We start from the raw sequence: 20,247 nt of genomic DNA, 5'->3' as shown, positions 1-20,247 counted from the left end.
TGAATGTAACTTCCTGTCTCCATTTTGCACTGTATGACATGTAAATGGGTCTGATACCTCTGCCTGGCATGTGGAGATCATCAGTGATTTTCTGCTTTGTTTCTAATTAGTCTACTAGCTGATTGCCTCCCTTTAGTCTGAACTGATAAGTTTAAATTTCTACAGTCCTTTTAATGCTATTAGTTTTTTGTAGACTAAATATTTTTTAACTAGTAGACATTTGATTAAATTCATGATTTTTATTTGGGTTACCAGTAAATTAGACACATGTGCTAGCCTTACTGCCTAAATACTCTTGAAAGATGGACAGCTTCCCTAAGCAGTGACCTTCTTGGACTTGTTTTTCACCACAGTTGTGTTCTGCAATATCGATGTTTGAGGTAACTGAGCCACACTTTCCTAGTCTGAACTTTACCTAGGGAGGTAAAGATGTCTAATTCATGCATTATTCCAGCAGTTCAAAATATTATCAGCCTTTTTTAGTTCCTCTTATTTCAAATCTTTCTCTCCTCTTGATACTCTTGATTGTAAAATCCAGTGCTAATTCATTGTTTTGGAAAGAGTATAGAATTGTCAGAAAGTGGGGAAATAAATTTGACGCTTTTAGAAGTGGTCTTCAGTAGGAGAGGGTCAGATGACAGACGGAGTGAAGCTGATTGCCAACAGTAAGTTTCAAGATGATGATTTTATTGTAATCATACTCTGAAAATAATAATAAAAAAATCTTCTGTACTTCCTCTGGCAAAGCAAAAGTTTCCCTGTTTACTTCAGTGTGGTGTCTTTGACTGTTCTTTTTCTCAGAAATAAGACTCAGCCAGTGAATGGAGAAAAAGATCAAGGCTATCCAGACGAAGCATCCAGGGAGGACTTTCTGCACGTGACAGGTATGCAACATTGACTTGTTTAAAAACAGCAAACTGTGAGTAGCAAACTCTTTTACGGTATAGAATATATTCCAAGGATCTAAACTACTCAGTAGAGAGTACAAGACATCTTTTTTCATCTGTTGGCGGCTCCCATGAGGCTACTTCTGAAAGCTGCTTTCCAGCCATGCTGCTGTTTTCCATACTGTTCTGAAATTCTACCTCATATATGAGTTCCTAAAGCAGAGGATCAAGTCAGTTTCTTGAATAGTAGTTAYGTAAATTTATGCTTGATTAAAAAAAGAAGACAAAGTTTTGTTATTTAAGCAGAAGGCTTGTTGAAGAGTAGCATGGCCCAAACATTGCATTATTTTGTAAAGCTGGTCTGTCAAGATCAGTTTTTATGTGAGTCACTGTTGAGGTAATCTTTTCTGTTTGAAGTTGAGTTTGATTACTTGCTAGTACTACAAAAACATCTTTAGGTAAGACTTGTTCACTGGTATTTCTTGGCAGGTGGGTAATAATGCAGGTGGGTAGTAAATGGGATATGTCAGAGTTGTCCATAAGAAACTTTAGTTATTTAAAGTTTATTAGATGTTATTTAAAACTTCTTTAGTATTAAATACTTCTTAATACTTCTGAAGTATTAAAAAGCCTGTAGAAAGCAGGAGTTCATTGGGGTTGAACCGGCTTAGTTTTATGTCTTGACCTTTGTGGTATGGGTCTCTGGTGACATCTTGTTTATTTTTTGGTGATTTTGAGCTCAAAGAGAAATCTGAAAACATGATCTGTGTCTAATGAAAGGAAGGACTAACTGCAACTGCCAAAAATTAGCAAGAAATCCATCTTGTTCTGTACTGGTCAGAAGAGCTGACCTGCTATTGCATGCGATGACAGGAAAATACTGGAATATAGAAGGTGCTTTAGGGATACAGGCGACTTTWACTTGGCTGGAGCACAGTGACTATRCAAAATACTTGGGTTCCTACCTTCACCTAGAATTTTGGGTGCACAGTAGGCTGGCACTCAGACTATTATACGTTTTCCCCTAACCATACATATGTTTRCGTTTAAGGGAACTGCAGATTTCTGAGTGAGTCAGAGTTACTTCTACTGAATATTTCATGAGTACTAGCTCTCATAATCCCACAATGTAGATTGCTGTTTTGGGAATGAAAGATATATTTTAAACGAATTTAATGATTATCTCCAAAAACTTAATTCAGGAAATAATAATATTTCAGTTTGCTCTGGCCACTGCAGGACAGCATTTTGCTCCATAAATGGGTTTATATTTTGTGTTGCTTTTCAGGTGGAAGAGAAATAGTGCATTCTTTTTAAATATTTGGGGATATGCTGTTTTGGTACAGACTGTTGCCTTCCTCTTTGCTTTTTATTCAAGCTACTGGTGCTGCTGTGTTTTTCGTGGCAATAAATACAGCTGTCTAACACTGAGTTTTTCTGCACATACTCTACTCTTAATGAATGCGATCATTTACACAGTGTCACTGTAGTATTGGCATGCTAAATAATTTAGTGGGCTGTGGCAGGTAGATAGCTCTGTGGTGTCTGTGTTGCTATGGTAATACATTTGCTTAATGCAAATATTAGTCATTCTGACCATATGAATCTCAGGGCTTCTGACATTATTAGCTCTATTTGGGAGGTAGGAATCTGTGTATGTGAGGGAAAAGTTGTACTGGAAATATTAATAGTTTAAAGATTACTTTCTTGTTTCATAATTCCATTTCCTTTCTGACTGAGCTACATAATCTATTGATTGTAATGAACAGTGCAGAACATTTCTACATTTTCTCTGTCATAGAGCTGAATTATGACCATGATAAATATATATATATGTGTATGTATATTGTATTCTGAACATATATTCTGAACTTGCTACCCAAGGCAGATACTCTGAAAATTGAGCCAACTGAAATGAAAAGCAGTAGGATCTTGTAGGCCATCGACTTTGCTCTCAGTCAGAGTTGAGGCAGTTTCAGAAGTGCATGAACTTAAATCAGGCTTGGAAGAAAAATTCCTGGGTGTACTGGCAGCCTCAGGTGGTACTTGAGCAATGCACTTATTCCTTACAAACAAACAAACAAACCAAACAGTTCTGAGTGATCTCATTCCGTAGGTTGAAAATGGGGCTAAGTTTGAAAGGTTCTTCCTTCACACTTTTAAGTACTACCAGATATAGAAATTATCAACAAGGAGGAGGAGGAGGGGRAAAAAAACCCACCTCATCCAAGTAATTTATTAAGAATTCAGTGTAAACAATAGGCTAGGAATGCTTATATTGCCTGCATTTTTATGTAGATACTTTTCTAGTCCATTCTTTCACAGTTCCTTTCCCCTACAAATGATCTCTTTTCTAAAAGTCTTGTCTTGAAAGCCTATTTATTCGTGATTTTATGAACCACTCTTTCCTTGTAATGAACTGCCAGGACTTTGGAGAAAGCTGATAGTAGTAGTAAAAGTAATTAGAACATTCCGTTAATGGATCTATTGTTTTTTTACCTTTTTGAAGTGCAGAGTGGCATCCCCATTCACCTGTCAATAGTCTACATAAATCCGCAATGACTCTTCTAACTACAAGTGCTGCATAATATTGAGAGTAAGCCAACACTATTCATGATATTTTATGTACTGTTTTTAAACCTTTACATTTTAAACTGCTAAACTGATTATGTGTTTTGAAAGAAAGAGTTGGCTGGAATGGGTTTTTTATTCTCCCCACTCCTTTGTTTAGGATTGTCAAACATTAATGCCAACTATCAGTAATAAAGGGGAAAAAAACCATAGTGAGAGGTGAACTATAGTTTTAATTGTATGTAGCTCTGCAAATGTATGATTAGAACAGAAGGGCAGATGATACTGGAGGGTGCTGTGTGCTGAAGTGCAACAGGTCACTTCTCAGCACCCTCATAATTCAGGCTGTTATAAAGAAATGGTAGAAATGTTCTGCTCTGTTCTTTACAATCAATAGATTATGTAGCTCAGAAAGGAAATGGAATTATCAAGAAAAAAAATCTTTATGTTCTTTTTACAACATTTCTTTCACATACGCAGATTCGTGCCTTCACAAAGCAGCTAATAATATCAGAAGCCTTGAGATTGATATGGAAATATAAGAGATTAGAGCTTGGCACCCATCTGTTTGGCCCATTAACTGTTGAAAAAGGAAAAAAGGTGAAACAAACAAACAAAAAAAACAAAACAGCAGTAGCTAAGCACAGACTTCTGAACTCTCTTACTTCATAAAAGGCTCCTTGCTGGGTTTGCCTCGTTCTTTATTTTTCCCTTTTTTTTCTCTTTGTTTTTTCCCTTTTCTGAGATGATGCAACTTTAGCTGTCAGTACTTGTATATAATGTAAATCTTGTTCCTGGACAGGAATGCAAACTAGGGTTGTTATCCACCTTTCCACAGCACATTGTTGCTCACAATGCTAGTTTGGAATGCAAGTTAACCTAGGAAAATTAATTATTTACCACTTATATCTCTTCCTGACACAGATGCCGGTGGGAATACTGTGCTGCAGTCTCTCTGTTTTTAAAATACAATATGCTTTAGATGCATCTCTCGTTTATAGATACAGGAAGGTATTGAAGCATTTAGATTCAGAATACCCACCAAATATGAAACATACTTGAAAGAATAAATGGAGCATCTTTTCTGATTATTGTTTTAGTAAACAATCCATACTCATAAAATGGCTTGGGAAAAGCTTCATCCTGTGTGATGTGTTGAGCGCAAAGACCGCAGAGCCCGTTTTCTGCTCTGTGGAAACAACCTGTGTAGAGAGTGGAGCTCCTGGGGGATGAGAGTGTTAGGTTTTCCCCCAAGTGAAAGAGGTTGAAGGTTCTGCATTTCCAGAATCTCAAATAGCCATTTTCAAGACAGATTGTTCAAGGGAATCCAATGAGTGCCTCHCAAACTCTCCTTTTCGCTGCCTTTATATTTCTGCAGGTACTGTCATTGATACTTAGTTTCAGGATCCTCTCCTCTCTGTTGGATCTGCATGAGGGGCAGAGGAATCTTTTGGCGTAATTCGCACGGTCAGTAGTGGACAGTCTGGTGGAGCTTGTCTGGGTCAGCTGTTCTGTGGTGTGAGAGCTGCACAGAATCGTTGCAAGGGAAAGGTCCCTATGGGCAGGGGAGTCCCACTTGCTCTCCGCTTTGGCTTGACCTGGAACAGGGATTTAAAGAATAGGTCCAAAAGACCTGTCCAAAGACTTGCAGATACCTGTGGATTTCTGACAACAGTGATGCAGCAGAATACTTGTTATCAAAACATGTACCTTTTGTTCTGTCTCTGAGCTCCACTGCATTTCTTTGCTTCTACTTGAAATATGGCACGCCTGCATTTTAAAGCTGGRCTGAAGGAAATGGAGTGGATGGTATTACAAGCTGAATGGTTAAAGCAGGTGATAAATTGAAAGGAACAAAAGCACATTCCAAAAARCGGTTGCATTTAATGCTTCACACATGATTTGCTCAKCTAGTTTCTTTTATTGTCATACTCTTAAGTGCCTTTTACTTTTTCCCACAGAAGAAAAAATTCTGATAGTTCTGCCTTTATGTGSTTAATGAGTATTTGCTYTTGAGCATTACCTTACAAATAAGAAGTGAAGTTGTTTTATCTGTAGTCTTTTTATGCTTGTTGTTCTTTTTACATATTTTAATTTAATGTTAGCTGCTGTGTTACGCTTCCATGACTCCTATGTAGATGAAGCAAGGTCAGGGTTTGCGTAACTGGTGCATCGAGATGGGAGTTGGCCTACGGCTGCTCATTAATCTTAATTTCTGCATCTCCCTGAATGCAGGAAGTGCTCCAGCCTCCCACTTCCCATCACTGCAAGGCAATGAAGTTATAGTCATCCTCAGTATTGGTCCTGACATCTTTTCTTTTGGGTCGTGGGGTACTCCTGAGRAGCTTTGGTGTTGCACGTGTGTTAGAGTGGCTGGTTCCCAGGGGACTGTGCCTCTTGTGCTCGTGCTTTCCAGAAATTCCTCTCGGACTGCACATCTCTGAGTGCTGGCATTAGACACTGTTGATCCCCACATAGCTGGCACTTAATTATTCCCTGTCTTGCCTTCTTTCCATTGCTGTCACAGTGCAAATACATTGTGGGGATTTAAATGGAAAGAATGTTACAGCCCTGTCCTCTAATGTTATCCTTAAATATGATGTTATCCATTTAAATACTCAAGTTACATAGGTGTGACATAAAAATAAATATGACAGCAGAAAGTCTAAAAAAAAATTCCTATCCTCTGCACTAAATCAGTGTTTTTAAAATAGTATGTGTAGTTTTGACCAAAGCTGTTGAAAGGTGAATAAAAGCAAACAAATATGTAATCCAAGCTAATCAAGTGAGTAAGGTGGGTAAGGATGCCATTAGCTTTCTATACTGGGTTTTTTTCTCCCTGCTAGTTAGGGATTAGAGAGTATATGTCAAGAGTAATATGATACCTTATAGATACAAAGATACATGTCATCTAATCCTTACTGTTATTGCAATAAAAAAGATAGACGCACTAGTGAAATGATAGTAACAAGTGGTGTTTACCTGCCTGATGCATCGTTAGGACACAGCTTTGTGCTTTCCAAAGAGTCAGGAGGAAAACATGCAAAGCGAGTTCTTTCTCACAGTATTGATTTAACAGGTATTTGTTTCCCAAGCAGAACATCTAACTTCCAAGCTACAATAACACTGAAGGATGTGACTGTAATATGCTGCTTGGTTGTTATAGTCTAATACCACTCAGCATCATAATTAGCTTTACTAGACATTAGTAAGTGGGTTTAATATTCAAACCATGGTGTTGGGGATAAGTGTGCCAATGAACCTTATCAGTGGAGCAAAATGTAAATTTTAACTTGTTTATCTCATTAGCCTGTAATAAGGCCATGCTTTGCAAATCAGGGCTGCATCATCTGCTGATTATATCCTCTGATCTGCTAAGCAAAATAGYACTCTAATAATAGCCATACATTGCATGAAATCCTCCCTCTGGTGTTTGGGAACTTCTTCTTTTCTTTTTTTTTTTCTCTTTTCTACATTTAAAGGGACTCGATTGTGCCTCATCATTTCTGCACAGTGCCAAAATATAAAAAGGTAGGTAAGATGAGGATTTGCTGCTTAAGAAGATTTTGTCTGGGAGGAGTTTCTGATGGGATTTTAAGTGTGTCTTATGCAGTTAGTGTGTAGAGAAAGTTTTTGTCTGTTAAAACTACCAAATTGTCAACTGAATAATGATGACTTGCTGTTTAATAATCATAAAGATGGGAGCAACAGACTTCAGAAATTATGGGAGGAACTGAGTTGAGCAACTTGCCTTAGGCTCCCATAAAGTGAAAAGAATTGGAGTAGTAGTCTTCTAAGGTTGGTTTCCTTAATGATTACAAGCTCTTTTTAGAACAGCTTTTAAATAATAATACTTTAAACAATAATACTATTTTAAATAATACTTTGATTGTCTTTAACATGTTAATTTTTTGTGAATTCATTGTTTAAATGGTTGCTAGAGATACACAATTATTTATGTTTGTTTATTTTTCTTGCCATTCTGTGTTAAACTGATACTTCAAACCCTTTTTAGTACTCTTTAAGGATGTGAAAGGGGACGACTGCTGCAACACTGTATTTTAATAGCAGTGACTACAGCCCTCATGTGTTCCCAAAGCCAATTTACAGCTTCTGGTGATAGGTTTGCTATGCTAGTAGTTATCCATGGAGCTTGGCTKCAAATCCTGCTGAACTCTGGGATGAAGAGGCATTTGGGCAACCCTATGAGTCAAATCTCTTTTTGGAGTTTTTCAAGTGTAGGTTCCTTCAAGGACAAGTCCCTTCTAGATTTGTTTGTATCATRCGGCATACGTAATTGCAAACTGTTGTTCTACATTTCCAAAGAGAGATTTTTAGCATCCTACATTAACTTATTGCCACCTATATTTTTGTAAAGATTTGCTAAAAAAGCCATTTATTTTGGGGTAGTTTTTCAGAGCCTCCCTTGGATGTTATGCAGATTCTCCCATAAAGATAGTGCTGTGCCCCCTGTGACACACTGTGATTCCTGGTGACTCTTTGCACAGGACATAGTGTCCTCCTGAGTACAAGCAATGCTTGAGAACGACAGGGATACCCGAATGCTGACTAGAGGGGAGATATATTCAGAAACAGTCTTGAAGTGTTTCTTATGGGAATGCCTGTGGCATCAATTATGATGCAAGTAAAACAGTGCCTGTAGGGAGAGAGCACCTTGAAGAAAAGATAAAACAGAATCAAGCGTGAAAGAATGTAAAATGGAAAGAATAGAGATGCACATGTGGTGACAGTAGAAACTTCATGTTTARTTTTAGCAGAGCAAGTGGTCAACTAATGATTTGCATGTGATTAAGTATTTTTCATAACAGGTATCAACCCCCAAAAAAACTAATTATAGACTTAATAATTCTCTTAGGTTGTTTTTTTTCTCCTTTAAATAAAGAGCAGAAAAAAATCTCTGAGTCAGTTTTGAGAACCCTGTGTTGGAGATCTTCCTCTTAAACATGCTGCAGCTGCCTAACKCTCAGCCCGTGCGTACACACAGAGACTTTCCCATGTTTCTTCCAATTGTGCCTACCTTTGAGCTGTGCTTCCCCTTTGGAGTTCTGTGCAGACTGTGCATTTTGCGTAACTACATAGGCTCAGCTTATGATTTTGAATCTCACACCTATTTTCCATGTTCAAGCAAGTCTTAAAGGGGAATTGACACATCGTGGCCAGAAGGAAATGGAAAAGGAGTTGGTTTGCAGGCTTGGAAAATGAGCTCATTTGTAAATGTAGTTGYAGTAAATATTTTTGCAGTTTTTCTGTCTTTGACAGCACCAGAAGGAAGGACTGTAGCACAGGGGAGAAGCAGTTGAAATCCCAAAGCTGCATACAGACACTCCCACTTTTGGAGATGTGCAGACAGAAATAAAAACTATCTATGACAGGGTGAAACCTGGCTTTCCCACGCCTATGCAATTTTCCTAGGTGTTACCAGTTGGGATGGGAGAGGTTGTGGTTTGTCTCATCGCTATCTGTACCAAGACTTTTGCAGTCGTGTTTATTAGGCTTGCAGTGTTGATCATTGTTCGAAAGTTTAAATAGTAGTTACAGCTTATTACCCTCTGATATTGCTTCAGCATTTTGGTAGGTATTTTTCTCCCCCCAATTTGTAGTATGTTTTACTCTTTCTCCATAGTAGTCTCTTGAGATGCATACATCTCATTTGCAATTCAGAAAAGGCTGTTACTTTTCTTCTCTTACCCTTTAGGGTGTAGAAGTTGCTAGTTTATCTTCATTCATCACTGGACGAGAAAGATGCCTTCTATTCACATTCTCCCACAAGTTCAAAGACAAGATTGGAAAAATTGTACAGAATTGTCAAGAAAGTACCAGGATTTCCTGCATCCTTTTTAAACTGTTCCCTTTCTTCAGTATTTAGTCCTGTCTTTTCTTTGCTGGAGCTGACAACGTGCCAGAGACGACTGTTGCATGAACWATAATAGATGGTTCTTTGTTGCATATACATTTATGTGCTTTGTTATCCAGGCACAGATAGTCACAGGAATGGAAGATACTGTAACGCCTTTCAGCTTCCCGCGGTGAAGGACTGGGAGGGGTAGGAATGCAGTGTTCTTATAATACCTTAGATTAGCATTAAGGGATCAGAATCAGAAGAATTAATTTCCACTAAAGATAACAGACAATTTAACTCTGTTTACCTGACATAATAAGTTTATTTCTGAGAAAGCTGGAGAAGCTTAGAGGAAGGATCATGTACTGGCTGTATAAAATGCAGTAAAAATGAATAGTAAGAGAAATAAATTGCAAAAAAAAAAAAAAAAAAAAACTTGCAGGTATCTGCTGAAATTATTAAATGGTTGTATCATTGCAGGGGAAGAGGCAGGATTTTTGTGAAGCTGAGAGGTGGAAGCCGCATAGTTTTACTTAGCTAATTGGTTTGCAATAGGAATTAATACGATAAGAATCTTCCACTTCTGATGGTCCTCTCTGAGCTGAGATAGAGAAGAAGAGAGAAAGCAACACAGCAGTTCTGTGGTTTCCTGTGAGAGTAATACCTGGAGCCCTGTGCATTAGGAGAATGGACTACTGCAGAGAGGCAGTAAGATTTAAATAGCATTTTTTTTCTCTTTTACTTTCTTTTTTTTTTCGCTTCTTTTTCTTTCTCCTCTTCCTTATTCACTGTCTTCAGTGAGCAGTGCACTGTAGTGATTTGTGAGTGTGATCTTAAATGGTAGTCTTTTTTCACAAGCTTGGCAATTGATGCAGTTGTGAAAATGAAGTGAAAAGGGATTTTGCCAGTGTTTTTCTTTGGCAAACTCAAAGCACAATATACAGCAAAGTGACTCATTAGCTTCAACAACTTTCTCCAAGGAAATAGCAGAGGCCTAATGCAAACAATAATATTATAGTGTGTTCCTTTCCTTCTATATTATTTTTATTTATCGATTACTTAAATTGTAAGACTCATGGTTTTGTTTTTATGCTATATTCTACCCTTTTCCTCAGGTTTTTAAATTAAAAGACGGATTAAGTAACATAATTTGTGTACAAGAGTGTGAGAGAGGACTTTTGTTTGCAGAGTGGAAGGTTTGGGTCTTTATTTTCTCCATGGAAAATTTGGTGACAATCTTTTTGGAGCTGTTTTTTTGGTTTATTGATTAAGTAATCAGCACAACTATTTAATGTCACTGTATTACTGATTCTTGCACTCACACTGGATTTAGAACTTGCAAAATCATTAAAGATTTTGGAAAGAAAAAATAAATGTGCTTGTGGCTTCTCTATCATAAAACTGTTTAGGATATATGTGTATCTGTGCTTCATTGTGGATTAGTGCTGAAAGCACATGTGTCATCTTTAGTGTCATTTTGTAGACTCGAGCATTATTCTTGGACTTCTTATGCTTGCTGTGATTTATGAGCATTGCTTGACATCTTAGATAAAGCGCTTGCAAAATAAATTCTCTTATTGTTATAAATATGAAATATATAGTTTAATCTCATTTTCTGTACTCTGTGTATGATAATTACAAGTATATTGATATCTTTTGTAGATCATCTTTCAGTCAGGGAAGTCCTGTTTTCTATACTTGCTAGTGTTTTTGAAATAACTTTAAATCTTTAGGGTATAGTCTTCCACCGCTTTACTGGTCTCATGCATCTTCCCATCAGGAAGATTTTCTAGGTATGTAGCTTAATTATTTCCTTAGAATTTGTTTTATGATTTTAATGATGCACTCTTTCTTAAAAGTTTTTTTCACTTCAGCATCACATCCTCAGTAAACTTGTATTTGCCTGAATTATGAGCGAGTTGGGGACAAATTTGTGTGACTTAACATCTTACACAGATGTCAGAAATATCTTGGGTGGGAAAACGAATGTCACAGAGTGGGTCATTTTACTTTCTCTGTTCCACTGGCATAACCAGAAGTAGTCCTTGTTAAAGCTCTGCTTAGTGATGTGGTGTTCCCTCCCACTCCTGGATGGTGATCAGTTTTGAAATAAACCCTGCACTAATTCTCAGTAGAGCTGTGGGGAGGCTGGTGACAACTCTTTTCCTTGCCCTCCTCCCAATAATTCACTTCAATTAGAGCAAAAAAAAAATAAATAAAACAGTGGGATAGATGCAGCAGCTGATGCCTGCGATTTCCCRATTCCTTGATTCATAGACAAGTAGCTTTTGCATTCAGTGACACTTTCTGTGCCCTTTGGGGTTATTCTTTTGCTTTGAGACTTGATATGAAAGTAAATTCACAGTACAAAGCATTGGGGTTTATTCTCCTGGTTTTTTGTTTAGTTTAGTTTTGTTTTGCTTGCAATACCTGTCTCCTAATGCAACAGCAAAGACTTTAGCCTGTTGGCTTCAGACATGTTAATGACTTGGTTTTATTTGGAACATGCTTTTTTCAGATGAACAACTTTGGTGATCTAGGAGAGATCCCGCAAAATTAGTCTTTGAATGCATTTCAGTCTGACATGTGCGTAGTTCAGTACACAGGTGCAAATGAACTCTTCTGTGCAGGGCATAGGTAGAAATAAATTCATAAACATAAAAGCCTAAAATAATTTGCATTTGAACCCCTAATTGTTACTGAATTGTAGTGGGCCAAATGTGGGAAGATTAAATACACGGAGAAGCAGGTTTATACTCTTCGTTCCTCTCCAAAGGGAACAAGTAATACATCTCCAACTGTAGCCTCAGTTCCAGCCTGGTTCTGTTTGGTGGTTGTTATTTTCTCCTAGGCTCAGACTTACGACCTGGGGCTATGAATGTGTAGTTGATTCCTCCCGGGACTTTGCAGGAGGAACTCTGTGATTGCATGCTCTGGAGTTTCAGGAAAATTGCCAATGCCCAAATGTTTGTGGTAAATGAACGTGCCCTGTGATGCATCAGGTAAATAGAGCTGTCCTCGAGGGGGTCAAAACCTCTGTCAAGTATTCTGCTTTGCTTAATTACTGTTTCTGTGAGCTAGCAYGGCACTTTCTCTGGCCTTGGTAATGCACACTGTAACAAACTCTTTGCTGGTTTGTGTACAAACCGCTCACTGCACACTCACTGTAGTGCAGTCTTAGCTCAAAGCTTTTGGGACCGTGCTCCCTAATGCTTGTTATTTCCTTCTAGCTCTCCCAGGCGGTAGAAGCCTCGAGGGCTTGGAGTGCAACTGAGCCCGTGTCCCTGTGCCCAGGCTGTGGCACCAGCTGGCCTCCTCGCCTGGTCTCTAAGCTGTGCCCACACTCACCCCACTGCAGCCGTAGGGCGCCCGCTGCCATTGAGTGGGCAGATTGCCCATTCATGTCTCTAAACCAAATATCTATTTAATGCCTTAACCTGATCCCCCAGTGTGTAACCCCATAGGATTAAATAGATCACATGTAGAGGCTGGTAGTACCAATTAGTTGTCTGAACTGGCATTAATCTGCAGCCAGCATGTAAGTAGTCGAGCTCTGCAGAGCTGATTGGGGAGAAGATGAGCTGTGGTTTTAGCTGCAGCAGGCTGACTGTGGATGATGGGACAATAAGATTTTTATGTTGCTATAAAGCTGTCYGTAATTTCTCTTGTGAGAACATTCTTGCTGTATAATCTCTGTGGGGACAAGTTGCAAGACTTTCTTCCTTTTCTGTTAGCAGGATGGAGTCAGTRGTGCTCTGATGAGACTAGATTGATGCTTTGATTAACCACATTGATTAACTGTGGTGCTTAACAAACTGTGGTGACTTGTGCTCTGTTGGGCTCTTAGGCAGATARCTTTATCAGTGTCACACACTTACTTATTTTTTCCCCCGTACCGAGGACCTAGTGTTTTTGCCGATAATAGGTAGAAGTGACAGGCTGAAGGAAGCTGATTAAATGTGCAGTGTTTGCTTGAGGTGTGCAGAGGGAAGACTCTGGACTGTGGCAYTGAAATGTGAAGAAGGGAATGGAAAAGGTGCCTTAATGTGAGCTGAACTGTTTCTCTGGGAATGTTCTGCAGCTCTTGCTAGCTGAGCTGCTGTAGCCGAGTACTGCTTGAGCAGAAGAGGAAGAAGACAGTTCTAATAGAAAACTGATCAAATTTTTTGCAATACTTCACATAGCTTCATTCTCTTCAGAGTAACAGTAAGTCTGTCTTGGACTTCAGAGATTGCGTGAGCTGTTTTAAAGAAAATAACACGCTTGCCAACCGATGGGAGCAGCGGGTCTCCCTGTGGGCCGTGAGATGCGAGGGTGCTGTGTGTGGCGGAGTGAGTTCAGCTATGGGGCAACAGGCTGTGGCTACAGACCGTACTGCGTGGCTGAGTCACGTGTGTTCCCTGGGACGTTCTGCCTGCGTGGAGAGCCTCACAGTAGCTAATGCATGGCCTGGCTCTCTAGTGCCCATCGTGAAATTAAATTCATCTCTGCTTTATTTGATATACTGCTTGCTGTACTTTGAAATATCTTTGTTTAGTCTCAAGTTTTATACAATGTCCAACTGTGTATATTTGTGCAGGAGAAATTTCCTTGAGATATTGATACAAAGGAAGTATGTAATTCTTGCTAATATAGGGCATTGCAATAAAAAAAAAAAAAGACAAAAACCCAACCTACAGAAAAACGTTCCGATGTATTTGGAGGAAAGCTTTCATTTTATTATCCTCACTTCTATTTTTAACCCCTTTTAGCTCCCTTGTTCTTCCCCTAAATATGTTTCTGTAACTCCACTTCTCTGATGCGGGGCTTATAGCTATTCCAGACTTGCAGATAGCTGCCATAAGTTTAGGTCAACTACCATTTTTTAATTACCTTTCACAAAAGCACTGTTGTCAGTTAGAAGAAACACACAATATGAACACTGTAACCTTGTGTTCTGCTAGTAAGGGATGTGGCTGTATTGCAGAAGCCTGTGCTTGCCTTCAAACTTGCCACAAGCAAGAAGAATGCTGTAGTGCCAATACTGTTTTCTTGCTTGGAAAGGAAAGGAGACAAATTTATGCAAAAAGCTTTCTTTAAAATCCAAAACAAGCAAGCCCTGAACAAGGTCTCCCTTGAAACCAGAGCTAAATTGAGGCATGTTAGAATTTGCCATTCCCTCTTCTCCTACCCTCCCCTATCCACTTACAGAGACTGCAGAGATGTAACTATGCATAAGACCATATAATTTCCATCCACTTCTTTGAAGTTGTCTAATTTCAAGCCTTTTTATACTGCACTCATCCATGAAAATATTTTGCTATATGCTGTTGCTTTTATTACCATCAAGGTTTCTCATCCATCTCTGTCTCTTGTATATTTGGCCTGAGAGGGTAGAAAGCTGTGGCGAGCAGAACACAAGCGTACCCCATGTCGTGACAATAGCACAGTTGGTAGGGAGGTGCTGGAGAACACATCTTTTAGAGATTCAGGGGGAGATAACTAAATTGCAAAGCCTTGCAGCATACTTGTGGTTTGCTGTACTGTATTATATATTGTGTGCACTCCTCTGTCTCTTCTCTGTATAATGTACAGTGCCTGGGGAAACCCCAATACTGAATTTTTGTAGTTCTTTTTTTAAATTCAAAAGCAAAATCTATCTGAAAGAGGATGCTCTGAAGAGAATAAACTTCACTAGAGCTCATCTGCTGGGTTGCTTCTAACATACTCTGCAGTAAAATAAGCACTTTTGTTTGTGGGGAGTTCAGTGCTGTGATCAGTGCTGAAAAATGGGTAGATTTASAGACCCTGGAAGGGAAACTGAAAGCAGAGGCCCTCTAGAGTCCCAACAGCAGTGTTACAGCTAAAGCTCCTCCATGCAGTTGGAGATGACTTTTTAATACTTGAGCTAAGTTGGATCATGCTGAAGGTTTCTGCTATCTTTCCCTCTTAGTGTTCATGCACGAACTGCACTGAAGTGATTACGGACCTCTGCTTTATAGAGCTTCCTCTGCTGCTACTTAGAGAGAAAATAGGTATTTGTGAGCATCCTGTTTGCATATACAAGATATACAACAGTTAACCAAGCTTGGGTGGATGGCCTGAAACCAGTTCTCACTTTGCCCCCAAAATTTCACACTGGAAGATATTTACTATAGAGCTGACAGGGTTAATGCAAGGAGCAAATTAATTGCCAGATTTTGGAAACTGCTGTCCAGCAGTGGAAATGATCTAGCAAGATCTCAGGGGGGGCTGTAACTGTCRGGACTGCAGTAGCAGTGGGAGTGTGGGCAGGTTGCTCGGTTCTTTGCTCTGCCACAGCCAGCATGGCCTTGATCAGATCCATGCATCTCTTCAGGCCTCAAGGCCTCATCCGTGTTATACCATGTCTTGTTTCACGTGGGGATTGTAGGAATATAAAACTGCAGTTGTAGAGGCTGCTYCCAAGTCAGTAATAGCATTTCAAGCATATACAATCTGTTAGCATTTTACATTATAGTTGTATTCTATAATATTGCTGTTATTATTGTAAGTGAATCTCAGTAATCCCAACRTGCACTCCAAACTGGAAATTTTGCTGCATTAAGAGAATTGACTTGGTCTTAGTATCCTTGCAAGTTGCTGTTGTGCATGTTGCTGTTACTTTTAAGTTAGAGATGATTAGAAAGCCATAGCATTTGCCCTGTGAGGAGGATGTCTGTGTTCCCTCGCTACTGTTAGGTTATTTATAATCTAATAGCTGAAAGATRCAAGTGAATTTAGATCTAGTTAACCTAGTGCTTGCTGCAGGCAAGTTGTTTTGGGATAAAAAAAATTGTTGTTGTTTTTCTTGGCACTTTGTACAGTTAATTTATAACAACGTAGTACAGTAGGAGTGAGCATTAAGAATGAGCTATTCTTGGTAGCATTTTATTCTGAGAGCTTATTGTTTGTAATCAAAGAATGATTGATATTTTTTATGGTTCTTTGTTATTAAAGATTTAAATGGCTTTAATSTAGTGCTGTGTGTGCAGTAGGCCAATAGGTGCAATTTGTAATTATAATGCATACATGCTAGAAAGATGAATTTACCTTTTAACAGCATTTGTCAAACATTGCATCCTCTTAAAGGTTTTTATCAAGCAATAAGGTAGCGTTTGTGCATGTAAAAACAAATACAGTAAATGCAAACTTAGGGGACTTTGTGCAGGAGATGAGGATACATCCGTTTGTCTAAGAGGCAGGAGCTTCACAGGGGCTGTCTGTGCTTATCTTGTGGTGGGGGTTACGCCTAAAATACCTGCGTGTAGGACAAGATGCTACTATGACGAACATGGATTACTGAAGTGATCTGCCTAGGTAGTAAGCTATTAGTGAAGGCAAGCTCGAGTGCTTAATAACATGGTTGTTACAAGAATTTATAACAAGAGATAATAATCAAGTTGTAGATTTGTGGGAAATGAGCTCTCCTGGACACACACATGTAAGGATAGCTCCCACCAGTCRGTCACTGTGAGTGCTGCTCTGTGCTCAATGAGTGCTGAGAGGTGCTGTGAAGCAGAACCTCGCTGCGAGTGAGTGCTTGGGTGCSCTCTGTATTTGTGCCAAAATGCATCTGTACCGATGCAGGAGTCAGTAGTGGCCAAGATACCAATCTCACACCTTCGCTTTCAGAGGTGTGTTGGACTGTTTAGATAGACATGAAAAGAGTAAAAATGTTTATCTCTAATGAGCGGAGAGAGAATAAAATAAGAGAGATGAGTACCGTTACAAACCTTGTGGAGTTGAGTGTGAGTAGGCAGGACAGACTGGAAGAGAAAGGAGTAACAGATTGAATGCTTTAGGCTGCTAGTTATGGTACACTGTGGAACTTGGCACACTTTGAATCTTCGATCTCCGTTTCTCCCCATGGTTTTTATCAATATCTTCTAAGAAAATCATCATCTTCCATATTATCATTATCATAGAAGTTGATATGAAGTTTTTGCTTCTACTCTTGGCATCATACCAATGATAATTTGTCATGYGATATCTAGATACATGTAATATCAGTTTGTTTTGCTGAAATTCTGTAATAATTCTATAATAATTCTGTGTTGAAGAAACCTCTCAGTTAAATAGTGAAGCAGTTCAAAAACTAGTAAATTCCAGACTTGAGCTTGTCTCTGCAAGGTTAATTAAGGCTTTTTGCTGCTTCTTATGATACCATCTTTAATTACATGATCACATTAGGTTTTCCAAAACTGCTTGCTTCATTTCATTGCATGAGTCAGGGTTATGTAGCGAAGGACACTCTTGCCTGAAGGAGTCTTCTGAATTGCTGTGGAAATAGGAAGATTTGCATCTGGTGAGGAGGGATAACAAAAGGAGGAACTGTCTGGAAATGGATAGGTGGCCTAAAGAATAAGTGAATAAATGTTTCTTGGCATCATTATGTATGATATTAGGCAAATTGCCTAAAGCTAGCTTTTTACAAGTGATATCTAACCCTGTGTTTTATTTTCTGCATGGTTTTTGAGGGATTACTGAGCACTCAGATACAGGTCTCCAGAAACTGAACATTGAAATGCTGCCTTTTAAGTCAGGAACGATAAAAATTAGATCATAGACCTCTGAAATTGAGTTATTTAATTCACTCATATATATATATATATGAGTGGACTATATAAATATATAGTGACCCACATAGACATGTATGTTTTTTATTATTATTATTCCTTTGCTGGAGCAGAAAGTATGAAGTAAACAGTTGCGAAGTAAGAGTTTACTCATAGGTGTCCTCAAGAAAATGAGGAAATGAGCTGCTCTGTCTAGATGGAGGGTTTGAAAGTGTAGGGCCAGTGTAAATATGGAAGAAGTACCGTGATAACAAAAGGTGCCCTTGATACCACATTATAAGGAATTATTTCCATTTGCAGACTTGCTGCCTCTTGTTGAGCTCACCTGGACCGTCGTTGCCCAGTGCTCTTCAGTGCCTCATGTTTCTGGTGTCTTGTGATCTGGGGAGCAGTTTCCCTGGACGTGATCACTGTAGAGAAAGGAGTTTTTTTTTTCTTTTAAAGTATATGCAGAGGTATTGCTCTGCATATAGCTAAAATATTGACAGAGACATGCCTAATGTATTGCAGTATTGGCTTTGGAAACTCGGAGCACAAAAATTTTCCATAGAGCTTATGAATGTCCATGATTCTTAAGACAACTCTAATGAAGACTGGAGAATGAAAAACTGTTTCAAAATGTAGTCACTAACAAATGGAAATGTGCTGTGATGTCTATGAGCTGTTCATATTTGTAAAGTGTGTGTTGTCTTTCTAAACTTTCTGGGAATTTTTTGCTCTGGAAAAAAAAAATGAATCAGATTAAATGCCGAGTCAGTTTGCGAAAGAAGGAGAATAAAAATTTAGAGCTGTTGGAGAGACAGAAAAAGAAGGATYGTGTGCCTATTTTAGATATTGGTGCTTGAGGGGAAAAATATGTTCTCTTAAGCCTCTCATATATGAGTGGAAGATAACTTTTCTTTGTTTCATTGTAACTTTCCCCTGCAGGTGTGCATCTACTTCATTACTCATATATCTAGGATATTAAATAAGGAATGAAAAGAAAGATTCGATGTTTGTTCTATGTCTTATTTCCATGTTCCTTTAATATGACATCTCAATTTATTTGACTCCGGATTTGTGAAATATTTCTTTCATGTCATCTGCTTTTGGTTAGTCTGGTATTGATACAGATGCATCCTTTTATCTGTATATTGTCCTCTGCAGATCTTTCAATGATTTATAGTATTCTTTCCTGACAGAAAATGTGAAGTATTTGTAATTATATCTGTTCACAAAAATATTCTTTTTAAAAAATCTAGAAAATAACCTGTACTTTGTTTACCTGAATAGCCTACACAGTGTTAGTTACTAAGCAACTCTGAAAAGAGGAAAGGTCAGAAGGCTGAAACAACATAATATAAACACATCGTAAAGTATGCATAAAAGGTTTACTGCAGAAGCTTTTATTACCCATATTTATTTTGAGTAGTACCTTCATTTCACTACTGATCCAAAAGATCTGTTTGAGGACAAAAAAAATCTCTATCATTATGATTAGAAATTTGAGAAGATAGTCCCATATAACATACTTTAAAAAAAAAAATTAAATCTGAATTAAGAGGAGGTTTTGTTGTCTTGAACTATGTTCTTTTTTGTTATATGCTCTAATTTGATGTTCATGCTTATATATGTGTTTCTAACAGGTTTCTGTGGATACAGATGCTCAAAGTAGGATGTCATCTCGTTGCGATGCTTAAACATGTGTGACTGACGGCAGGATTTTCAAGAGAAATCCAGCATGGCCTAGTGAGCTTGACCTTTGGAGAACTTAGGATGTCCTCTGGAACCAGTCTCAGCAAAAATCGGCAGGCTGTGAGCCTGCAGGGTGTTGACCCRGAAACATGTATGATAGTGTTTAGAACACATTGGGCACAGGTAATGTTAATTGGGTTTGGTTGTTTTCAGGTAGATTGCATTAATCAGAATTTGCTGCATTCTTTTGGGATAACGCTGTACTGCTCAAACAAGTGTTTATCATGCTGAATGCATGGGATGATATTGAAACATTAAAAAAAAAAAAAGTAGTTGACTTTCAAAATTACAGTTAGGCTTTACACACTTTAAATTCCAGATTTGCAGCTGAAAAGGAAGCGTATGATAATATTTTGTATGGAAAGCATAGCTCTTACTGGCATTCGTAGTGGTTCGATGGGGCCTGGGCCCTCTTGCTAACCTCTGCTCTTCCGTTCCTCGTGCTAGGAAAGCTTTGCATGTCTTTTGTAAAGACTTTTAGAGGCATGGGTGCAAAGTTGGATGTGGTGTTGTTTTATTGAGGATAGATACGGATTTCAAGATATACATTTTGACATAGTCTAAAAAATGTTATCATGTCATCAGGGTTGTATTTCTTTCAGGCAAAGATGTTTTGCTC

The 20,247-nt window shown here is 38.5% G+C and overlaps 1 protein-coding gene across 1 annotated transcript in view; it reads left to right on the top strand.

Annotated features, from left to right (window-relative positions):
- Positions 1-808: 808 nt before the first annotated feature.
- Positions 809-20,247, top strand: part of FAM160A1 (family with sequence similarity 160 member A1) — a 50,992-nt gene continuing 31,553 nt past the window's right edge. The window contains exons 1-2 of the mRNA XM_026041702.1: positions 809-884; positions 19,520-19,751. Coding sequence (XP_025897487.1) covers positions 19,650-19,751 — 102 coding nt within the window. The 5' untranslated portion in view covers positions 809-884; positions 19,520-19,649. The remainder of the gene's footprint in view (positions 885-19,519; positions 19,752-20,247) is intronic.

This window comes from Nothoprocta perdicaria, unplaced genomic scaffold (genome assembly GCF_003342845.1).
Source record: "Nothoprocta perdicaria isolate Ctin4 unplaced genomic scaffold, notPer1 scaffold_29, whole genome shotgun sequence".
Classification (NCBI taxonomy): domain Eukaryota; kingdom Metazoa; phylum Chordata; class Aves; order Tinamiformes; family Tinamidae; genus Nothoprocta; species Nothoprocta perdicaria.
This window is presented reverse-complemented; position numbering and strand designations above follow the sequence as displayed.